The sequence below is a fragment of the Pocillopora damicornis genome, chromosome 9 (assembly GCF_964200805.1).
Source record: "Pocillopora damicornis chromosome 9, jaPocDami1.2, whole genome shotgun sequence".
Taxonomy (NCBI): Eukaryota; Metazoa; Cnidaria; class Anthozoa; order Scleractinia; family Pocilloporidae; genus Pocillopora; species Pocillopora damicornis.
In genome coordinates, this window is record NC_142678.1 from 7,131,072 (window position 1) to 7,154,350 (window position 23,279).

The following is a 23,279-nucleotide window of genomic DNA, read 5'->3' on the forward strand; positions in this document are numbered from 1 at the left end:
TTTTAAACCCCTATTCAAGTTTTGCAAGCGGTTAAGCACTCAGGGAGGTTGCAGCACTCTTGTTTCCTTGATAACTAGGGCTGCTTGTTCGCGGCCTGTGGCCTTTTTCCACACAAAAACATCGCTAAAAAAATCTCAAGCTCAATACAACATTAAAAAATTCTTACTTCTACCATATATAGTGGCATAACTCATCTTTACTATGCTGCATTCCATTTTTGCTGAGAATGAATGCGAACACTCTCATCCATTATTTATCTCGGTACAGTTTCGGTCACTTTTAGTGAAGGGTAAAACAGGGAAAATCTTTATCTGAATTTCTTCGAACTTTAACTTGTTGCAAATGACACGCAGCTGTGTATCCTCGAAGGATTTTCTCAAATTCCTCTGACAGAGGAGCAGCATTCGGTATGTGGATGATAAATGCACGCAATTTGCGTCGAGTAGTTCTCCGTGAGAGCTAATCAGTTAGTTTTTAAAAGATGGTTGTCAGAAACGATAATTCTCTTCGGGATATTACTCCGAACATTTTTCAAAGCCATGCAGCTGTCATTTGTCGGAAACTTTTGTTAATGAGAAAATGTAAGATGTAAACATGCAATATCTGATTTTCAGCTTTGCTTGCAAATTGTCCCTATAAAAAGTGGAGACCAGCCCGCAGAGAATTTTGCTTTTGGAGAAATATGAATAAAAGATTTTGCTTGTTTTACCCAAAAGTTAAGCACTGGACTTCGCCAAATTTGTATCCTTTGTCACTTTCAGTCGATTATAATTTTCTTTTGGCTCGATCCTTGAGACAAATCTTAAATATTTCAGGATAATAATATAGTCTTTCAGTATTTCGCAGAAATAGGCTTTGAATTATTGGGTTTTGAATGGGTATAAGTGTCGACGGCGTAGGAAAACGACTAAATTGCTGTTGTCATTCAACGCAGAAAACAAGATCTTCAGGAAAAACAGTTGATTCGAGAAGCAAAACAGAAATTGAAGGGACTTTTAAAAACGAAAGCAAAGCAAAGACAATAACAGAAAGATTAATCTTGGGGAGTCGCTAACAATATGAGATATCCGAAGAAAATGATTCACACAGAGGTGTTTTGTTTGAAGCAACTCCCATCTACAGGTGACTTTCAGCTGTGAATAAAATGCGATGGTTGATTGTTTGTTTTCGGCGCCTCATTCCCTAAATCACAAATATGAAAGTTGTTATTATGATGAGCTACAAAAATTGATGTGGATGTCATTTTTTACTTTTTTCAGGCCATCCATCCATTTCTAACCTCTCATAGTGCATGGATAGTTCATATTCCCCAAGAATGAATACTCTTTCAGATGGGCTAAGTCATTCAATATCTATATTGGAAAAAAATTATTCGTGATTCTCCTAAATTGTAATTTTATCTAAAAGAAAAAAACTTTTTCTTTCATTCCTTCAAAACAATAGACAGCATCTAATCACTGGCTCGGCATAATAGATTCAGCTGGTTAATTGACTTTCAATAAGATTTCATCAATTGTTGTCGCCTTGACAGAAAATAAAAAGCGAACGTATTTTTTAATGACAGGCCAGGCATTTGAATAAAAAAAAACTATAAATCATTAATGGGCTCAGAGTAAATTTAAAATGTTTTGGAAGAAACAGAGAGGTTATTACTGTAAAAAAAGCGGACTATGCCACGCATGTTACGTCGGTAAAGTTGCTCCAGCAAGAAATCAACGAGGTAAGATTTAAAAAAAAACATCCTTAATAATTCAATAACTTAATTCAACTCAAGCAATGGGAAGTTATTGCTTTCCACACTTGCTAGCACTCTAAAGTGTATTGGTATAACTGATTACTTTATCGGCGAAAAAGCCATTTTCTTTTTTGGGAACTCTCACGCTCAAGTAGAGAATTCTCGTTTTGTTAATTTGTTCAAGCAAAGTCAAAATACGAAATTCGCACAAATTACATCACAATTTAACCCATATAAAGTTTCTTAAGGCAAGAAATTTGTTCACCATCGATTACAAAAGTTAGAATACTAATGAATAATTGATGTGACTCTGAAACGGCTGGCACACCCAACTGTTTCAAGATTTGCAGTAGCTTACTAACTAATATACGGGTATCTAACATTAGTATATACCACACAGGTGAATAATATTTTTCGAGTGTGCTGTTGGGAAGTCTTTACCAAATACTATTCACCACCGAGCAGCCGAAGAGACACAAACGGGCGATAGGAATTTAACTTTCGTCCACATCTTAGTTTATTGACAAAAAAAATAAGAAATGTTTCTGGTTCACTGTGTGATATGTACTGAAAGTAGTATTGATCATGGATTAATCTTGACTTAATAAAATCTGGTGCATATTTAAACCTACGAACATCGAATGGTGTCGTTTCTCATAGTTCTGATTTTAGTCACTCATTTCGTTCAATAACTATATCTAACGGGTGCAGTTTACATGCATATATTCCAATGGAACCAAGTCATACGAAGTCAACCTGCCGAATTTTACTTAGCCAGTATGATTCAAAGCTCTCAAATAAAACTGAGGTCCATATGAGACTAGTTAGGCTCACTCTGCACTACGCGCCTCGTTGGCTGTGAAAGCATGTCATATCCAACACATGCTCTCGCGGTGATCGTCAGGAGAAGTAAAACAGGACCAACAAAGCTAAGAATAGCAATTAAGATTACCTATGCTCATCCATACCTCCTCCCTGTTGTTACCATTGTTGTTATTTTGGATCGGGCTCTTTGTAATTGTTCAAACAAAGATTTAATTTGATGTTCTCGTTTCTCTTTGAAGGAATATGCATCCACTTCTAAAGAAATCATTACTGCGTTTTGGATTCCTCCACGCGTACGCCATTCTAATTGCTTGGATTTTCACCATGATTGAAAAAAGAGATGAACCTGCTTTCAAAAGAAAGGAGGATTCGCTGAGTAAACTCAGGAATGATATGAATAAGAAATATAATATAACCGATGACGACTTTAATAGTTTTGTAAATCGTGCAGCGGCGGCTGTGATTGAGGGTGATGAACTGGACTGGACTTTGCTTAACAGTCTCACATTCGCCTTGACCACTTTCACCACAATAGGTAAGAGAAAAGGGTCAGCGCATGCCGTGTACAGTGTTAATTAACGCTTGTCTATTTGGGCAATGAGTATATCCACTTCTTTTTTATTGTAAGTTCTAACAGTTAAGGGGACCTTATCTGTTTGTATTTTCGTTTGTTTTTGTTTTTGTTTTTGTTTTTGTTTGTTTTTGTTTTTGGTTTTTGCCGCTGAGTGTTTTGTGATTTGCTTCTAACCTCTGTACAAATCTTAAATGTAAAGTAATGTGGAGTGGAGCAAAAATTATTCATTCTTTTTATTTCAGGATATGGTATCATAACACCTAAAACAGAGCTTGGCAAAGGTATCACAATTCCTGTGTGCCTCCTTGGTATTCTCATCACCATGTTGGCCTTTAAAACTTCAGGAGAGCTTTTTGCTTCTTCTATTCGCCATCTCGTCATAAAGATAGAAAATAATCTATTTAAAAGGGAGGAGGTAAAGAATCTAAAGATCAAAAAACTCGTGGCATCATGCACCCTCATGTTTGCTTTGTATATCTTTACAAGTTTCACAGGCGCCTTCATGGAAAAGTGGAATTATGTGGAGAGCTTCTATGCGTGGTTTGCCACTTTCACCACAATTGGATTCGGCGACTACGTCCATTGTGAAGCGCTTCTAAGGGGCATGGGACGAGGGATAGACAATACAGTTCATCTTGTGATATACATCTGCGTACTGTACCTTCCAACCATGATTGGCCTGAGTTGTATGTCATGTATTCTGGGTTGCATTGTGGATTCCATGGATCAGATTCGCCACTTTCGTGATGGCTGTATAGATAGCTGCGTACACTTACACTCAAGCATAAGACACAAGCTCTGCTGCAAGAAGGAAAATCAGGTTGAGTGCCAAATCAAGTAATTTCTGCCTGGAATTAGTGGAATCGCCAAAAAAGTTTTTAAATTAATCTTTTACCCATGATATTAAATTATAACCCCCTGACCTTCCAATAATAACTAATCTTACCACGATCATCCGCGCGAGTGAATTATTTTAGCCAATAGCAACGGCCATCATGTGATTTCTCGTTTTTCATGGCAATTGAATTGAACAACGAAATGCGCTTTCTCAGATAACAACCTAACTTATTACGCGCATTAAACAATTCTTAGGATGGGGGTCGGAGGTTGAATGTTAATATACATTGAATCAATTTTTTCCCTCCTCGTCACCCTAACGAGTAATTCAGAAGTTGGTGGCTGAATAATAGAAGGGATTATGGTTCTCTCAAATTTTCTGAAAATTGACTAAGAAAGAGAAATGAAGTAAACAAAGACGGAGACGGCAACGAGAACGTTTTTAACCAAGAGATTCAATAAGGGGATCAATAACTCAGCCATCATCTGCAAAACAGCATCGTGAAGTCAACGAACTATCCATGCATGATCTGAGGACAGAAGCCCCGTCAACGAATCTTTCAGTATCCATTAGGAACTTAACGCCAGATGCGTTAAGCTGAAGTTGAAGTCTGGCGCAGCAAAAGAAGGTATACACATCCAGCCATCCTTAAAAAATACTTTTGGAAATGTTCAGTTTATTTGTTAATTAACGTTTCCCTTACTGTAGTAATTTTGACTGCTTAAGATTTAAAGGGATGAATATGCCTAACTCCTGAAAATTAGACCTACATTCAAATTAGACTTTGCTCCTAGAGGATTATCAAATGGCTAAGAATTTATCTCTGATCGTGAATATATTGAAAATGCTCATGGCACGGATTTAAGTCCGTGAACTTTCCAGTTATTGACTATATGTAAGATCACTGGAATTGCTGTATAATAATAGCAATAATATTGAAAAATACCAATAAACAGCGATAATTTAACAGTATGTGACTTTAGGTACGGAATTCGAACCCGGGCCACAACGGTGGAAGGCGAACGTTCTCACCATCCCCGCCCTGAGTTATACGATATAGAATAATTAACTATATACAATAGCAATCTCTTTGCTCTTTGATTGGTTCAGACTAATCACAGAGCAAAGATAAGCAACACCAAAGCAAATTAGGATTATTTTAGTGATTACTTTACTTAAGTGCAATAAAATCTGGTATAAATAAAGAGATCACTCTAAACAAGGCGTACTGAAAAGGTCTCGAAAATCGTTTCTGAACGATAACAGTAATTATTTTCAAGTTTAAATGTATTCCGGGATTTTATTTAAAGTGAATGATGATCTTGCAATTGTGAAGCAGATAAAATCAACTGAAATGCAGGCGTTACGTGTTACTCTCAATCGCTAACGTCATAATTATGTTCTTATTGAGGGTGGGGCTGGCTGGGAATATATTTCGCTTTCAGTCACGACCAACGAAAGGAGCGCAGCTTGAGCACAGGGCTGACAGGGCATAATGTAATGTTAAATAGGTCTGGGTAGGGAAAAAACAGAAATGGTTGAAGGGAAACGTTCTTTGTAATGAATTTGGAAATGTAGCTACAAATGTGAGTCGTATCGCTGTCGATGACATAGGGATCGGTCGCCTGACATTCTGTACAACCGGTTTGCCTAAGAAGGCATAAAATTAACAAACAAAGCAAAGCTAAGAAAAAAATCTCAATAAATTTTCCAGTCGTAGGCATTCATGGGAAAATCTCAAATAGAATAGACAAATGCTCGAAATGACCTCTTGGAAAAACCCAATGCCAAATTACATTGTTTCGTGGTCGCATTGATATCTGAAGTATGGTTACTTGTAAGAGTAACAGAGTAGAATTACGCTTTTACACTGTTAGGCTCTAATAGCCTCCTTATCTCCTTTCTTTATTTGCAAATTCAAATCTAGCCGTGTGCTATCCTTTATCTCTGCATCAAGACAACGACGGAAAATGACAAATCTACAATAAAATATAGGAAGATTAAAAAAGATTAATTTTCCTAATGTAGTCGTCTTCGACAATAGTATGTTGCACTGAATATATAAAATAATGTCTCCTCTCTTACTCTTTACCCAAAGCATCTAAAGGATTTACTACTCTGTTTCCCACAGTTCCATCTAAATGCCTTTGAATGCCACAAATAATTCCATTAGGGGTCTTTGTTGTATACATCTACCCTTACCTTTCGCAACCTCCTGGGTTGTTTTTTTTCATTTGTTTTCTTGGCTAATTTCAAGTAATTTTATTTTGTTTATTGGTAAGCACCTTTACTTGATTATGGAATTTTCGACACAAGGAGTAAACTTAATAATATACTGTTTTCATCTCTTCAATGTCATCCCTGAATTACACGCTAAGGTCATGAGAATAAAAGAAATGATCACCAAAGAAAGAAGTTTTTGATTGGTAATAAAAAGTTAATGAGGGCGGAAATTGTGTTACACATGGCATGATTCATTTTCTTCATGATTTCGTCCTTCAGATATATCACTTTGCGAAACATTATGACAGAGGATGCGTTTTACATGGAAATCAAACTTGGACAGCAACTCCAGCAACGATCACGAAAATGGCGAATTTGATCCACAGAGTCCACAAGACAGGTCAAAATACATGACATGAGGCTGAGACCAACGACATATGGTACAGCAAAGGTTAGGCCTTTAAGCAATAAACTCGTTGTGGAGATATCTCCCTGAGCTAACTTTATGGAATACGATCTAAACAGCACGTAGTCTCCGAAACCAATCGTAGTGAACGTTGTAAACCACGCGTACAAGCCCTCCATGAAGGTCCAATGTTCGAGAAAAATTGTTGAAACGCTAGCCAGTGTTATCAAAACAATCAAAAGTAAGCATGCCACAAAAAACGTTTTCTTTTTCAAGTGTTTCAGTTCAGTCCTTCTGAGTGCAATGGTCTCTGTCTTGATTACAAGAAACGTAAAGAACGTTGCGCACAGCTCTCCCAATGTTTTAAATGCTAACATTGCGATAGGAATACCAAGCAGGCAGGTGATGATGGTTACTCCTTGCCCAAGGGATGTCTTAGGCGTTATATGTCCGTAACCTAACAGATGGAATAATAAATATCATGCCAACATTGAATAGACAAGGAATACCTTTAAAGAAAGGGCGAACCGCTTAATGTAGAAAAACCATGATTTTATACGACAGCCTTAAATGGTCTTCTCTACAACTTTTAAGAAATCAGGCTGAGTAGATTCTTAACCAAGTACTCTATGGCTAAAGAATGTACGCAATTATATTGTGAAACTCCCAAAAAAGTCTGAAAGTAAATGTTCAACACCTTGACAGCCCTTGTTTATTTTGGAAATTTAGGGTAATATAATAATTAAAAAGAATGCATGATATGAGGTTACCACAAAGACCGTTTCAGGATTAATTTGGTACACGTAATGATAGCAATTTGTTTTCTCTGTAATGAGTCCAAGGCTGAATTACCCTTATGACAGCCTTTACCAAATATGAGAGGCTGGCTAGTAAAGAGGTCAAGTTCGAATTCTAACTGTATAACTTACCTATTGTCGTAAGAGCTGCAAAAACATAGGCGCAACTGTTCAGGAAAGTCCAGTCAAGTTCCTCTCCAGCTGTAACCCCTGTGGATGCTTTTCTTACAAAACTCTCAAAGTCTATATCTGACATATTGACCTTATATTTAAGAGTAATTTCCGTTCTCAGTTCCTGAAAGATTCTTTTCATTTTGAGTTGTCTTGTCTCCTCTTGACTTTCAATCAGTGTGAAAATCCAGGCAACCAGCAAACCGTATCCGTAGAAGAGTACAACGCGTAACAGAGCTTTTCCGAGAAGAGGATGCATGTTTTCTATCAAAATACCCTGAGAATAACAAGTTCAACGCGTTGTTATTACTACAACATCAAAACCATCAATTATGATATTTGAGATACTATCGTAAAATGCGCGAGTTAGGTATAGATCCGTTGTTTAAACTTGTGTAGGACACCTAGCTTTCGATTTTATAACTGCATTTTTAAACTTTGTGCATATAATTTTTAAAATACACATTCATAGATTTACAATTCTAATTTTCTTGTGAGGGAGTTTGACAACAACCTTCTTAAGTAATGGCATTAACATCATCAAGATGTGAAGTTCTATTAACAAATTATAAAGAGACACATGGAAATTCTACAGTTGTTTTCAAACCTGCTTCCTTACGGTGCCTTCTTGTTTGAGAGAAAATATCTGCTGTTTTCCAAACGGCAAAAAAGAAAATTTCTTGCGCTCTAAACTTACCGTAATTATGCCACATTGCCTAATTCATGGCTTATCATCCACTGAGTATCCTGCGGCTACAGAGACACTGCAATACTTCCCTTGTCAAGAACATCAAAATAAGCGACAAATTAATATATAAATTTACATAACAGTAAGACTATTTTTACCTAGGTAGACAACGTTTTGAATAATGATTGTAAAGTTGACATATGAATTTTTGTCCACCTGCTAAAAGAAGTTTGTATGTCCACAATTACATTCTGTTTATCAATAGTATTGTGGTCCTAGTATTTCAATTTATGCGGACTGGTAGGTCGTTGTTATCTGCCAAACTCGATGTATTGTACTCCTAAAGAGGAGAATGCCGGTGATATTCTATTAAAAAAAAAAACAAAAACAAAAAAACTTTTATTGTTATTATTTTTTATGATCGTTTTTTTTCAATAGAACGTCTTTCGCATGAAAGCTGAAGAAAAGGCCAGAAATAACTTTTATATTGCAGTGTCACTTTTGTCACCGGACCCAGTTGAAAAAAATCAACCAATCACAATTCGGAAATCAACAGTCATTTAAAAAAGATTCCATTTGTGTTAGTCGTAGCTCACGATCAAACCAAGAAACAGTTTCTTAAATCGTATAAGGTAGTTATATTCGAGTAACTTAATTTTACTTTTTAAATACTTTTTTATACAATGCTTACATCGCTGCCCTCTTTTAATTTTAAATAACTCTTTCATCAATGATTAATTTGGCCCCCGACTGGAGTAGAGACAAAACACTCCGAGTGAATAGGAGCCATAATGTTGTAAACAAACTGGCTCGAAAACAAACAAACTAGCTATAAAAAATTATTTAACCTCCAGGTTAACTTTCACAGATACTAAAGGATAATAACTTTCACCAGGTTTCTTTTTACTAAGAAAAGTAGTAGTCACAAGTCAATCAGCCAGTTTGCAGTTTCATCGAACTTGCCAACTGGCTGATTGAAATTTCAAGTTAATCGAAATAAATAATGATTTTAATAGAATTGATTCTGCTGTGAGGAAACGAGTCGGAAGATTTTTCGAGAGAACTTGTTTTAGTGCAGGTGGCGAACTCGCAAAGGTAGTAGGGGTTTAACTTCCTCTGGTAAAAACCCTTAGACATTCACCTGACACTGAGCTGACTTCGTGGAGCTCTGTTGTCGAAAAGTCTGTAAATATTAAATATGGGGAAGTGACCTGACTATTTCAACAGGAAGATTAATTATCTTAACTGCGTCCCTATATATATATAGTAAATGTTTACAACCAAAGTATATAAAATGGTGCCTTTGGAAGTCTATAATGTTTTTCTCATATAAATATACATATATATATATATATATATATGCAAAATTGACTAAGATCTCCTTTTGACCGTTCAGACTTCGTTCGTTTATCTTGTACGTTGAGGATCTTAAGTTTTCGTTGTCTATAAAGACAAAATTCTTGCAGTTTCTCCCGAGATTTAGCACACGGAACCTGATGAACTAGCCCTACTTTCCGCAAATTTGTTTCCATCATGAATGATGGAAATCAAATCTCGGGAGAAACTGCAGGAATTTTTTTACAGTGTATGCGTGTTGTTTTGTGAATAAACACTGTAACGTATCTTAACTTGTTTGTGTGTCCTTTTAAGCAACGCGATATGTCTGTAATAACCAGAGTGCCAAATTTTATTCCTTGATTTTGATCTTCTCTACACTGTGCGTAGTTCATAATCTGATATTTCAACGTAAATGATCGAGAAGGCGCCTTGCGATCATCTTTGTTTACTTTGTTAGTCACGCAAGCGCGAAAGCGTTGCTACCGATCACGTTTACGCACCGTTTTAGGACAACTCGGCATCTATTCTTCAATCAGTCATTGAGAAAACCTAAGATCCTCAACGTAGAAGATAAACGAACGAAGTTTGAACGGTCAAAAGGAGATCTAAGTCAACTTTCAGATTCATGCAAATGATCTTCGGCGCGAGCGCGATTGAGCATTTACGTTGGATTTACGTTGTTTTTAAGATGTTAGTGGGTGAAAGCTAGAGATATTCCCGCGGGTTCGAGGCAATCCGCGACCTCATTAGTGTATAAAATTTGCACTGATATGCTTTAAGCTCGATTAACGCCTGCATTTTGAGAATTCTTTCGTACAAATTAGGGAATTTTTGACATGCAAATCAAGGTCGAAGAGAAAGGTCTCCTCTGATCACGCTGGTACGAAAAATGTTTCGGCTGAAGTTTCCATATTTTGTCTGTGAACTAACTGAATACATCTTGTAACTTGTAGCAAGATTTCCGTGAGCTATATTATTGCAGTCGCTGCGTGCTGGACAAATCTGTGACATTTACACTTTCTATCGCTGTCCACAGGGGTGGTCTGGCCAAAAATCATTTTTAGCTTGTGGCGACGCAAAAAAAGAGAATTGGAGAATAACTAAACTATTTTTGAAACATGTGTCCTAAACCCTTTTCATTGGCAAAAAAAAAAAGTTTTTTTCCGACGGGAAGTCGAGAGCACCGCTCTTAGCGAGAGGAGCACTTAAGTGTGATCAGCATCAGCAGCATTTGAAAGAGTTGCGATAGACATACAATTGTGTGCGCTACAGGGAAGCTACCTGATTATTTTCATAGGACGATTGATGGTCTTCATCACGACCTTCTGTCTTATTATAATTTTCGCTCCTTCCACAAAGCAGTGTTTTCATATTAGTAACTAAACTTGACCAACAGCTAAAATAACGATTACGAAAGTCCCTTATGTCATCCAAAGAGTCAACAGTACAGTTCAAAAGGCAGGAGGAGACACCAAACCTAACCATCCATTGGCAAAGTTAGGGCCAGGCCTGGGACAATTACGCCATCTGCGCCGGAGACTTCCACTTGATCCAGCTTTCTTTGAAGTGCCTCAAAGGGAACATAGTCTCATAGTCTCCAAAACCAATTGTTGTAAAGGTAGTAAACCAGGCGTATAAGCTGGTTATAAAACTCCATCCCTCTGAGTAAGTGGCCGACACGGCACGCAATATGTGAAGAGCAACTGCTAATAAACTCGCAGCATGTTCTTTACATTACCCTTTTAGAGGAGATTAAAACTGCTTATTCGTTTCTAGAGCCCTGAATAGATTTCTGTTATCCTCTCCCTCGATGAATGATCTCAGTTACTTTACCTATTGTTGTGATGGCTGTGAAAACAAAGTCGAGGCTATTCCAGAAATTCCAATCCTTTTCGTCTCCTGTTGTCATGGCGACAGGAGCTCTCCTCACAAAGCTGTTAAAATTGTTGTCAGTGATATTAAACTTAATCTCAATGTCTGCCCTCAGATCTTTCAACATCCTTTCCATTCCGTTGTTAGCTAACTCGCTTCTTTGCTCGATAATGGTAAAAATCCAAGCAATGAAACTCGCATATGCATAGAATACTGCAAAACGCAGCAATGTCTTTCGAAGTAATGGATGCAGTATCTATAAATGGAGAGAACATGTTTACAATAGTGATGGGAAAAAAATAAAGCTGTGAACATAGCATCGTGTTGGACATCAAAGCGTTGACGTGATACTCTGCAAGGCGGTTTCTTCTATTTCTTTCATCCAAGAGGAAGGGGCATGAACTTCGCTCTATTAATCGACCGTACATGTGATTATTTGAACTCATACATCAACATGCGCGAACACGTTTACATAACAAATCAACAAACAGTTCCCAGGAGTTGAAAATCTTCGAAAACATTCAGAAATTTACTAGCAGGAGGCTTGCTGAATATCCATAACATCTCCTCCAAATCATACCTTCCATACCATGTCATCCATATCATGTCTGGTTCAAAGACAGTCAGAAAACTCGGTCATACAAACAAAAAAGCAGGTCGAGACACACGCACTACAGAACCCGCTAACGCTTCAAGGTAAGGAAAGTTCCTATCCCTGTTGCGACGCGCTTTTGTGAAGATTTTGGGCACTGTCTAAATAAAACTTAAACAGAAACGTCCACAATAAAATTTAAAGGTATCATCATTTTTTCTTTAACTTAGCTGAGATGGGCATGCAGAAACTAAAACACTGACCTGCACGAGATATTATTTCCACGCAGAGGAAAACAATGACTTCGTGTTTTGCAGAACGAAGCAGATTGTTTGTTTCAAATGCAAATCATTAATACATTGTGTTCATCACCAGATCACTGTCATTTGAGAGGTCTCGAACAGATAAACATCGCTGTTGATGGTATCAGTAGAAAATTCAGATATATGTTAAAATTCATTAAAAAAACAAGTTAATAGATAGTTCAGTGTCCACAAACACATAATTTGCACGCTCACTGAAACGAGCAGAGGTATTAGTCCGCCAAAAGAATGTTGTGCTGCGAGTACAGGCAGGTGAAACTTGCACATTTTCAATTTTCTTGAGGCTGCATAAACAATTGAGAAAAGTTTCCACGTTTTATTTTTAATAGATTAAAATGAATGAAATATGTTTTAAGTCTACTGAAGAATTAGTTTTGCTGTTCTCCAGCTATAGGAAGTATCCTAGTCTGAAACTTGGCCTCGACTAAGGTGAGAATTTAAGAAATCCAGTTTTATATCAAGGTAAAAGATAACCGCACGCAAAACTAGAATATAGGCTACAAAATTTACAGGTTTGAATAGTTAATCGAGATTATTTTCTTTGTATGCTGAATTTAAATTGCTACCAAGCGACTTTCAAACCTAACTGGTGTTTGATACAAATATTCGCTTTCCTAGTTTATTGGATCATTTACATAATAGGCAGTGTAATAACAGCATATAAACTTATCTCCAAGATATCCTTAGTAAGAAACAGTGTTAAAGTTTTAAGATGACCTGGGTCACGTGTCACATAACCAGCCTGAACAATCTTTCACCAAGTACGTTTCAATTGTTAAAACCTTAGTCAGAATTTTAACTAAAGTCTAGTTGACTGATTTTCAAAAACTGATCCAGCATCTCGATTGCGCTGTTCTGGTGCAACAACATAGCTTACACATCGACCGCAAGCTATCCTTGAGCAGAACTCCCAACAGCGATTACGAAAACTTCGTATTTCACCCAGAGAGTCGACGACACAGTTTAAGAGACAGGACATGATGCTCAGTCCAAAAATTAAAGGTAAACCAACGATGATAGTGTCAACAATGAAGCTGTTTTCCCAATATTTTTCTCGGTGAACCTTTTTCTGAAATGGTACATAGTCCCCGAAACCAATTGTTGTGAAAGTAATGAACCAGGCGTATAAACCCTCTGTGAAACACCATTGTTCTTGGAAGGTAGATAACGTGGCCGCAAATGCGAGAAGTGTTAACATCAAAACACACGTCGCAAGAAACGTTTTTTTCTTAATATGTTTTGATTCCTCTCTCTTTAGGATAACTTTTTCAGCTTTGATAACAAGGAACCGAAGACAAGAAGCAACAAGTTCTCCCGTAGTTTTAAAGGTCAGCATGCACAAAGGAATACCAAGAATACAAACTATGATGGTTATCAGTTGCCCAAGACGTGTTTTAGGTGTTATATTTCCATATCCTACATAAAATCAAGCAACCACAGTTAAGTGAATAATGTAAAAAATAAATAAATGAATAAATAGAGAAATATCAAAGAGAAAGCGAGGAGAATCACGCATAATTGTTACCTGGGGTTTACTTTATATTTGTACGTTGTTAGGTTTTAGTTTGGTTTTTAAATCGTTTTATTTTTACGTTATGCCTCCCTTATTCTCTGTTTATCCTCCTTCTTCCTTGATCGAAGATATAATCCTATTTTCGATATTTTTCTTATTCTTGCTGACACGATAAGATCTAAACTTAGACATGATTTTGCAGCAGTCCACATGGTTATAGAAATAGACCGGCGTACCTCTTTACACTTGTAGCTTGAATGTTTTGTTTACCCATTTCAATTCATGTGATAATACCTAAGAAAACTATTTCTTAAAAAACGTGTTCACATGCACATGTACACAAAATTAACAAAAAGTAAAGCTGAGAATACTGTTGAGACCGGATATTGGTAAACAATCCTGCAGACTGAAGAGGTCTATTTGAAATCCGAGCTCTCCGTTCTCTTTTTGAGCCGACCTCGTTCATAGAGTCGTATCATGTCATTTTTTAGTCAGAACATTTATTCAAGGTTATCTTTGTACAATTACCTACTGTCGATAGAGTTGTTGCCACGAACATAAAGCTGATAGGAAAAGTCCAGTCTATTTCATCCCCAACCGAAAAGACTTCTTTGGCTCTTCTCGAAAAATTCATGAACTCATATTCTGTCATGTTGTATTTATTCTGCATGTCTGTTCTTAGATCCTTCAACATCCTATCCTTTCTGTCATGGACTGATTCATCCTGGTGCTCGATATAGGTGAAGACCCAAGCAACGGCTAATGTATAAACATAGTATATTGACAACCTCAGTAACACCTTTCCCAGTAAAGAATTCATTTATCGACTCTGAAAAAAAGCCAAATATTGAATGTTATTTTTTTTCTGTGAGACCTTTTTCCCTTCTTTTTTTCCTAACGAGGCTTAAAAGTTTCCTCCCTTTCTCATATTCTTTATTCTCATGAATATTTGCAATTTAAAAGTTATCAGATCAGAGACTTTGTGCTCCCGGTGCATTTTTCATGGGTAACCAAATTTTCTATCAACCAGGTAATTTAAACATTACGTCTTTTATCAGGGACACTTTCAAGAAATAGCGCCTTTGAGTTTACGTTTATCTATAATTATTTGTCGAGTGATGAATAATTGAAGATTGTCATGAAAATTCAGTCAATGTGTTTCCACCTGCTCATTTCTTAGTTGACTCAAGCTTAGCTGAAGATTCTTAGTTATGTTAAAACGTATTTTGCGCAACAACTGTTAGAGATATCAAAGAACAGCTAAAAATATATTGTAAGTGAAAATGCAACCGCTGCAATCCTCCTTTGATTTTGTTGTTTTGTTTTTAAGGTTTAGAGCAAATTGCTACTAAAATAATTATGTAGATTTCAAGGCTATTTGCATTAATATTGAACTCTTGCGCTTTTATTGATTGTTTGCTTTTTTTGTTTCCCTCTGCATTTTAATCCTTTTCGTTGATATGAAAGGCGTGTAAGTTAACATCAGTTTAGTTTAAAGATATAAATGATGAAGAAAACCGAAAGAAATAAGTTGTTACCTTTACTACCAAACTGTCTCAAACTGTCTTAAATTGTCATGTGGGTAATCCCAGACTCGCGTCTGTTTTTATCGAAATTTACAGTTGTATCTGATTACTGTGTTTTTCTTCAATCGAAGTATTCAGCACGACGTAATGAAGTCGAAATGTTTCTCCATCTTTATGACTCTATTGGAAAAGGAATAATAGCTGGGTAACGAATTAGCTATAGCAGGCGGCTAATACGACTTCGCCATGAGAACCGCCAACAGCTGCATGTATATCGAAGACAGATTTCTCTATTTCAACCCATACAGTATATAATGGTAGCCAAAACAAAAATAAATCTTCGAAAAAATAAAAAGCTATGATGACTCATAGGCATAGTAAGCAGGTTAGTAATAATTTGGTGCGATTTACAACCCACAGCTACACTTCATTGGAGGCACGAGCTCTTTGAATTCAATACATTTGGCAACAAACAGGGCAATAATTATTAAAGTTACACATGTTAAAGATACACAAGAGTCTGCGTAGGAGTTCATAATGGGAATTTAAAACTTCCACATATCAGGTAAACATATGTATTTTAAACGACTGAATTACGGGAAATTCTGACTTAAGCATCGCTGGTAACGGTGATAGAACTTACACTACCAAAAGGACACAATACTGCTTTGGACAAAAAATTGGAAGTGGAAATACACACCTGCAATGCTGCTGTGTATATAAGATTATTCAAGACTTACTAGATAACTGCTGCTACATTTTGAAATTACGAAGCCGCTTATCAATAAACCATTTTAGTCGTTAGACATACGTAGCAACCAGGCCCGAATAGTTGCGAAAGATGAATTAATTAATTGATTAACTCAAAGAGGATGATGTCAGACAAACGACGAAGAGGTTTAGTACACTCTTGGCGACAAAGAGCAAGATCCGGCGAATTAATACTTACATATCTATTTATTCATTTGTATATTTTATTTACATCTAACTCTGAAAAGAACCACGCACCAAATAAAGGAGAGAACTACAGAAATCAGATATAGACTTTTTCAGTTCATATCCTCGCTTCTGTTGCTGCAATTATAATTACTCAAATATATCAAAGTGAATTTTTGTTAGTCAATGGTCCACGCTACAACATAATAATTCAAATCCAATAGTGAAAGGCAAGTCAGATATGTAACATTACATACTGAACTTAATTAAAACCCACACTAAGTAGCCAGTAATGGTTATATAAACACTTCGAGGCGACACTTGAAATTGGAAATGACACTACTCTCAAGCCACTATATTTTGCTTCCGATAGCAAATTAACAATTGGTTCATACATCAGCGTGCTTTCATCGAGATATGAAGCACGCGGGAAATTTGGAGAGCACGAAAGATGCGTAAGAGTTGCTCGAGGCTACGCCTCGAGCAACTTTAGCTTCTTGAGTGCTCTCCAAACTTCCCAAGTGCTTCATATCTCAATGAACGCAGAGCTGACGTATGAACCAATTGTTTCATAACATTTTCAACCCGACGGAAAATTTATTTTTCTCGAGGGATTTGTCTGCTGACGTCATGAGCGTGCACAATAGGAATATGAAGCACGCTCGCGCAATTGAATTTGATTACACAAATTTACTACCTATGTTCTAATACATATTGAATTCCATGATCCTCTTTGAATCACGCCGGTATATGACGCACTAGAAGTTCTAATTTCAGGTTTCTTGTACTGGACAGTGATAACACCCGCTAAGTGGTCGATGAATTAAGCAAATTTAAGTCAGTTCTTAAAATTTTGTATCTCCGGTGGATCTTGCATCCCATCTTTGCTGATGAGCCTCTTCGAGTCCCAGATCATTGGACGAGTGCTTCCTAGTACCATCATATTCCACCTGTGCAGACTGAAGGGAATTGTTGCAGCAAAAGCATTTACTGTTGTTACGGTTAAGCTCGAAATCAGCCTTGGTAAAATATTCAACCATGGAATCGACAACCCCAGCCATGAAACACAACCCAGGGATAATCCATTCAGAAGGTTGAATTTTCATCATCACTTCTGGAACAAAATCTCCGAAGCCCACGGTAGTCAGAGTGATGAACCATACATACACACCCTGCCTAATGCTCCAGCCGTTAGTGGCTTGTGATGCTGCTGCTGCAGAGAACACAATGGATGTTAGCACGAAGATGTTGCCCAATAGAACCTTCAGTTCAAGGTTTTTACTCTCATTTTGCTTTCTACAGAGGCAGTTTTCGAACTTTGTTATAAGCCACTTGACCTTGCTGTTGTATCCCTCGCCAATGGACTTAAGAGTGAGAATCGTTAGAGGTATACCAAAAATGGCATATACGATCGTAATAATCTGTCCCGCAGCGGTCCTTGGCGTGATGTTTCCATAACCTGCCAAATAAAGATGTTACTTGTTTAATGCTTTGCTAAAATGCTATAAATGACTTACTAACTTTACTTTCCTAATGGATGTGACAGTAGCTTTGTAAAGGCACATAAAAAGCAAAGAAGATGGTAGTAATCTGTCTTGCAGCAGTCCCCAACGTGTTGTTACCTTAACCTGTGACGTTAAAATGTTTTTGTGTTGAAAATGCTGTAATTAACTGGGCGCTTCGACAAAAAGCGAATAATTTAGATGTCAATGTATGTGTAATGTGTCTTCTCAATGAACTTTTGTGCAAGGTAAACACTGAAATAACAACTGGAAAAAAATTTGTTTTAAACGTAGTCATTAGAATGTATTTTCCCTAAATTAAGCAGAGAGACTTTCTAAAATAGAAAAAAAAATAGACTAGATGAAACATAGAGAAAGATGTTTTTCGTCTTATTACGAGCGTGGGACTAGGAAAAAATTCTGAGTCCCCATAAGGAATCGAATAGACGAAACATCATAATAATAATTATAATAATAATAATAGCCAATGCTTGTATGGCGCCTATCCGGCTCGCTCTAGGCGCTTCGTGGTCTCAAAATATAAGAAAATATGAATAAATATTTACACAAAATTAAGATCGTTTAAGAAGGTTTTTTAAAAATGAAAGATCTTAAGTTTAAATCTAAAAGTGATACCAGTCTGGGGACAGAAGGAAACATCTCGATCACTACTTGAATTAGAAGAAATACATTTGTTACCAATGCGTTTTAAGTAGAATGGGTATAACATGGATCGTAGAATTAATAAAGTTTGTTAGAAACGGTAAGAATTTTTTTTCTGCCTACTCTTTGCGTTTGTTAATGAACGAATGTTCTGACTACAATTTTCCGCGGACCAAAGTTTTGAAATGACCCTCATGACACTGAAGGACAGGCAGCTCTTCAGTAATGAATCAGAGAGTTTCATAAATTAGCAAGGGTTCAACTAAAGTCACCGTGAAATTGAACTAGATTAGTATTCCACTTGATACTTTCGATTCTTTGTGTCGTGGACACTCAAGGTTTGATGTGTTTGGCTATTAATTGGGAGCTAAAACTAGAAAAGGGAATAACATTATCTTATGCTGGAAAGTTAAATGTTATTGTAAGAAATATCACAGGCGCTTGCAGGTGTAACTTTTGTTGTGGATATTTACAAAAATGACATTTGCAAGCATTAACCGCATAAGGCTTTTACCAAGAAGTATACAGCCTACATAAACGATAAAGTGGTTTAGAAAACCATAGCCATTGCATACCAATTGTAGTCAAAAGCTGCAGTGTAAAACTGGTAGCATTTTCAAAGCTCCATTCCGGCAAATTTGCATACGCTGTTGTCTTCAATTTGTTGACGAGTGTTCCAAATTCATCATCAGTCATATTGTATTTATCCATCGTTATATTCTTTAAAATTTCCAATTCAGCTTTATTTTTCTCGATCTGTTCTTTCGTCGCTTCTTCTTCTATCATCATGAACAGGAAAGCACCGCCGTAGAGAAAACCCAAGAATAAAGAGAAACGGATTTAAAAAATTTTGGTTTCTTTGCTCACACAGTTAGATCGGCATAGATAACTCATTTTCGTCCTATTTCGAGTCGATACACATTTACAAATTTAAACAGGAGGATGGCCTGGCGGCTACTTAGTTAAAGGCCGTCTTTAAGGAGTATGATATTACTCTGCGTGAAATATGAAGTTATTTGCATTTCAATAGTCAAGCGAAGTAAAAATTTGTTTCAATCCCCAGACACCTGCTCAACTAGAATTTTAGGAACAAACGACTTCGAAAAGAAATTTCAAAGGTTATCAAAAGTATCTGAAATAGTCGTTTATCAGTGACTGGAGAGTATTAATACACGGAATGTGTTTCATCTTCCCTCCCACATTCTTCATACACAAAATTAGGCATATTGTGTTCTCTTCATTCACTTACAAACGTTACATCACGATATTCTCCTTTAACTTGTTGATATATCAATTAACTCTATTGATTACAACCTAAGTGATGGCCTTAAGGGAAGGTAGAAGTCTTTCCGTTGAAACACACATTAATGTCATCGATGTCGTTGATGTCATTTCCGTCAAATTTTCGTCAAGTTGACAAATTTACGAAATTTTGTTTCGTTATACTATTATTATCCTTAACATAAATCTTTACGAAGGAATATGAAGCTTTGGAAAGGAAAAAATTACGGTAGCCAAACGCAACTCATACAATACAGCAAATTCGTTCTCAGCTGGTCATATTTTTGTTTTAAGAGCGATGGTCAGGAAATATCGACCAAAATCTTAATTTCGTGGCAAGAGTTGAAAAATCGCTTTCTTTCGTTTTTTGTCCATAAATAGCTTTTAGGTGGATAAGATACCTGATGTGGATTATTCCCACCAAAAGCCTTTTATTTTTTAGAAAAATTAGAATATCGGTTTTTGTGGTCGGAGTCACAAAATTGGCTAATCATTTACGTGAAATTTGCATACATCAACTTGCCTCTCGTTCGCAAACAAAGTCGCACGGAGAAATTTGGACACTTTATTTCAACAGAATCACTGTTCTTCTTTTACTAGAAGATTCTTTTAGAGCAAAAGCGACACTCACCGAGCAGAAATTATTCAAAAATGAGGAATAGGTTTTATGGATAACAAAAACTCCGTTTTGTTATTGATTTTCGACGGCAATATTGCACATGTGGTATAACTCCAAATTGACTTCATTGTAGTTAAATCCCACATTTAGACATACATCTAAAACATACCTGGGAATTAGCTTGGGTTATTGAAGGAAATCTTTATAAGGCGGTATCGAAGTTAAGGAATTTTCATGGTGGGTCGGCGGTAATTGTGTAAACACTTCCAGTTTCGAAATCCATGAAAGTGGATATTTGATCCCCAAATAATCATTTTTCTTAATCCTTGTAGGTTTTACAGTTGCAAAGTTGCGTTTTTACTTAAAGAGTGAGATAGAAAAGCCAAACTGGGTGAATTTTAGCCATTTTGAAACGCTAAACTCTATTGACCGGAGACTCTGCGTGACGAAGTGTTTAGTGACTAAACGTGATATTGGGGAGTCGACCAGTCACGGAATCACACTATAAACACTGCATTTCTTGACGGCGTATAAGAACAGTGTAAGGTATAATTGACTGAGTAAAACAGCAAGTTTTGGAAAATATGGCTCTCAAAACTCGGTTCCCATGGTAACGTCAATGCTGACGTACAAGTCACGACGACTTTAAAATGTCCCCAGATGATTTTTAGGAAAAGTCGCTAGGTTTGGTGCTCAAAGCTTGAGCGGTTTTGAAGTTATTCAACTTTTAAGCAAAGGGGGACTTCAAACCCTTCCCGGTCTAAATAGGGTTAAGAGTGTGAATAAAATAGAAGAACGTATGGAATGCCACGAGTAAACGTTAAAGCTAAACCTCGCTCAACTTTTACGTTTACGTGCGACCTTTCAAACATTGCCTCTATTTAAATTACGCGCCTAAAAGCTACGTGTGTGTGCACGTGAAATTTACGCGACAGTGGGAATCCACCCTTATTCATCTACCTAGACGCGAGCAGTAACCAATTAGAGAGCACTTATGTAGTAGGCAGCCGAGCAGTGTACTGCGACTCATGGGTGTGAAATCATGCTCGGCAGAATATTCTTGGTACTGGCAAACGATTCGTTCAGGTATCATGTTCCGTACCACATTTGGAACTTGGATACCTCGTTAGTTGACAATGTTATTGTCTTGGCTCCGAATGGAAGATCTTGAATTACATGGGAGCTTGTGATAAAGTCTAGGAAATGCGCTAGTTTTCCACCAGTTTTCCACTGCCATGGACTGCAGCATGCTGCTTGGCGACCTTAAACCGATAACTTGTCAGGCCCGGGATTCACTGTTAAATTGTTGCCAAGCTAACCTTATCCGCCATTATGGACAATATCTGCCTGCGAGAATCCCTTTCGTTTGCATTTTTGTAGCAGTTTGCCAGCGTGTACATCAATTCTTTATCCAAACCACTAGAACAAGTGTGATTTCCAGTTTCATTTTGTTTTGAGGACATAATAGATTCCCAGAGAAGATCTGGATCATTAGGCGCTATTTCACCAAGAACAGCTGAAACCGCTTGCTTTGCTATGCGCTCATGCAGTCGTCTGGTCCTTCCACTGGCATAATTCCAAGGTGGCTTTAGGGTGTACCTAACAGGACTAACGTCTTGACTTCTTAAGAAACTGTTAAGGTGGTCAATAGGTTCTTCCGACTTCATTCCTGTAGTGCTTGTCTCGGTTTCTTCTAGGAGGGTTGAGTCATGTGCTACCACCGAACAAGGAGTACTTGCAGCAATTCGAAGGTTACACATCACGCCCTAGACAAGGACGCAAAATAAATATAACGTAAACTGTATTGAAAAAAATTAATTGGGTACGTAATTATCAAAGTTAACCAACACTTAGACAAAGATCAATAATCCCTCCTGATCTTTGTTGCCTTTATTATGGACCAAAAATAAGACCTTTTTTGCTGCCTTCATTTATGATAAAAAGTGCCTAATTCATTATATAAAATACCTTTCATTATGACAAATCAGTACGAACTTTAAAGCGAGTGGTAGAGGAACCCGGAGTAGTATATTGGAAACCCGAAGCGTTTTTCTGGGCGTTATTCACCGTATCCTTAACCTTGAGGAAATCACACGAACTCGTATCCCTGGCGGTATAAAGTGGAGGGATGCGTGTGTGTAGGTGGGGGCTGTTGAAGTCCTAAATGTAATAAAGTCCTAGTCCTAAATGTAATAACGTTCGGTCCTAAATGTAATAAGCCTCCTATGCAATCGTTTAACTGCGCTAACATTGAGATGTCAAAGTGACAGCTGTTGCACCAAAGAATCCTCTGACCAATATTCATGGAATATTGCGGGCTCACTGATATTAATCAGCGTCTTTTTATTTGCTAACTAGGTTGAGAAACATTGGTTACAAAGCCTTATACTGCTACTGATGTGCTTTTGGCATCAAATTGACGGACGCAAAAGCAATGAGAACGTTGACCAATAGCTGTCTTTATATCATTGGCTCAGACTCTTAAGTGTAACAGATTTTAACGATATACTTCTGTCATCAGTGCTGAAGTTAACACTTCATGAACCGAATTATAAGGAAAAGGAAGTCCACCGACTTATACCTTAGACAAATTCTGGGCTCGGAAGGGCATTTTTTGTGCTGTCTTCCCTTGCCAAATTTGTACGGGTCTGCATAAAATATATTCATATACGTTATTGACCAAGAGTGAGGTCAAAATGGCTGGATATTAGCCGAGTTCCTTTTTTTTGCGTTTTTATGGACTGAGACGAAGTCTCGGTCCATAAAAAAGTAGAAAAAAACGAGGCTAATATCCAGTAATCTTGACCATACAAGCTTGGTCAAGAAAGTTTATATTCTCTTGGCTTAATCATTAAA

At 37.1% G+C, this 23,279-nt stretch overlaps 3 protein-coding genes and 1 pseudogene across 3 annotated transcripts; 1 reads left to right on the forward strand and 3 right to left on the reverse strand.

The window, feature by feature from the left end:
* Window positions 1-1,613: 1,613 nt before the first annotated feature.
* Window positions 1,614-4,388, forward strand: LOC113684564 (potassium channel subfamily K member 15). The gene is made up of 3 exons (XM_027201963.2): window positions 1,614-1,721; window positions 2,801-3,096; window positions 3,378-4,388. The coding sequence occupies exons 2-3, from the start codon at window positions 2,805-2,807 to the stop codon at window positions 3,974-3,976; spliced, it is 891 nt and encodes a 296-aa protein (XP_027057764.2). The 5' UTR covers window positions 1,614-1,721; window positions 2,801-2,804; the 3' UTR covers window positions 3,977-4,388.
* Window positions 4,389-6,302: 1,914 nt separating this feature from the next.
* On the reverse strand, window positions 6,303-7,975 carry LOC113684551 (potassium channel subfamily K member 3). The gene is given in 3 exon segments (XM_027201949.2): window positions 6,303-6,520; window positions 6,523-7,059; window positions 7,532-7,975. Coding segments are annotated over 3 exon segments (924 nt in total). The 5' UTR covers window positions 7,830-7,975; the 3' UTR covers window positions 6,303-6,431.
* Window positions 7,976-10,190: 2,215 nt separating this feature from the next.
* Window positions 10,191-12,069, reverse strand: LOC113684565 (uncharacterized; annotated as a pseudogene).
* Window positions 12,070-13,047: 978 nt separating this feature from the next.
* On the reverse strand, window positions 13,048-19,453 carry LOC113684566 (uncharacterized). The gene is made up of 4 exons (XM_089183203.1): window positions 19,099-19,453; window positions 17,212-17,817; window positions 14,425-14,718; window positions 13,048-13,799 (listed from the first exon to the last, which is right to left on the reverse strand). Exons 1-4 carry the CDS (start codon window positions 19,310-19,312, stop codon window positions 13,183-13,185), a joined length of 1,731 nt encoding a protein of 576 aa, XP_089039329.1. The 5' UTR covers window positions 19,313-19,453; the 3' UTR covers window positions 13,048-13,182.
* Window positions 19,454-23,279: the final 3,826 nt, after the last annotated feature.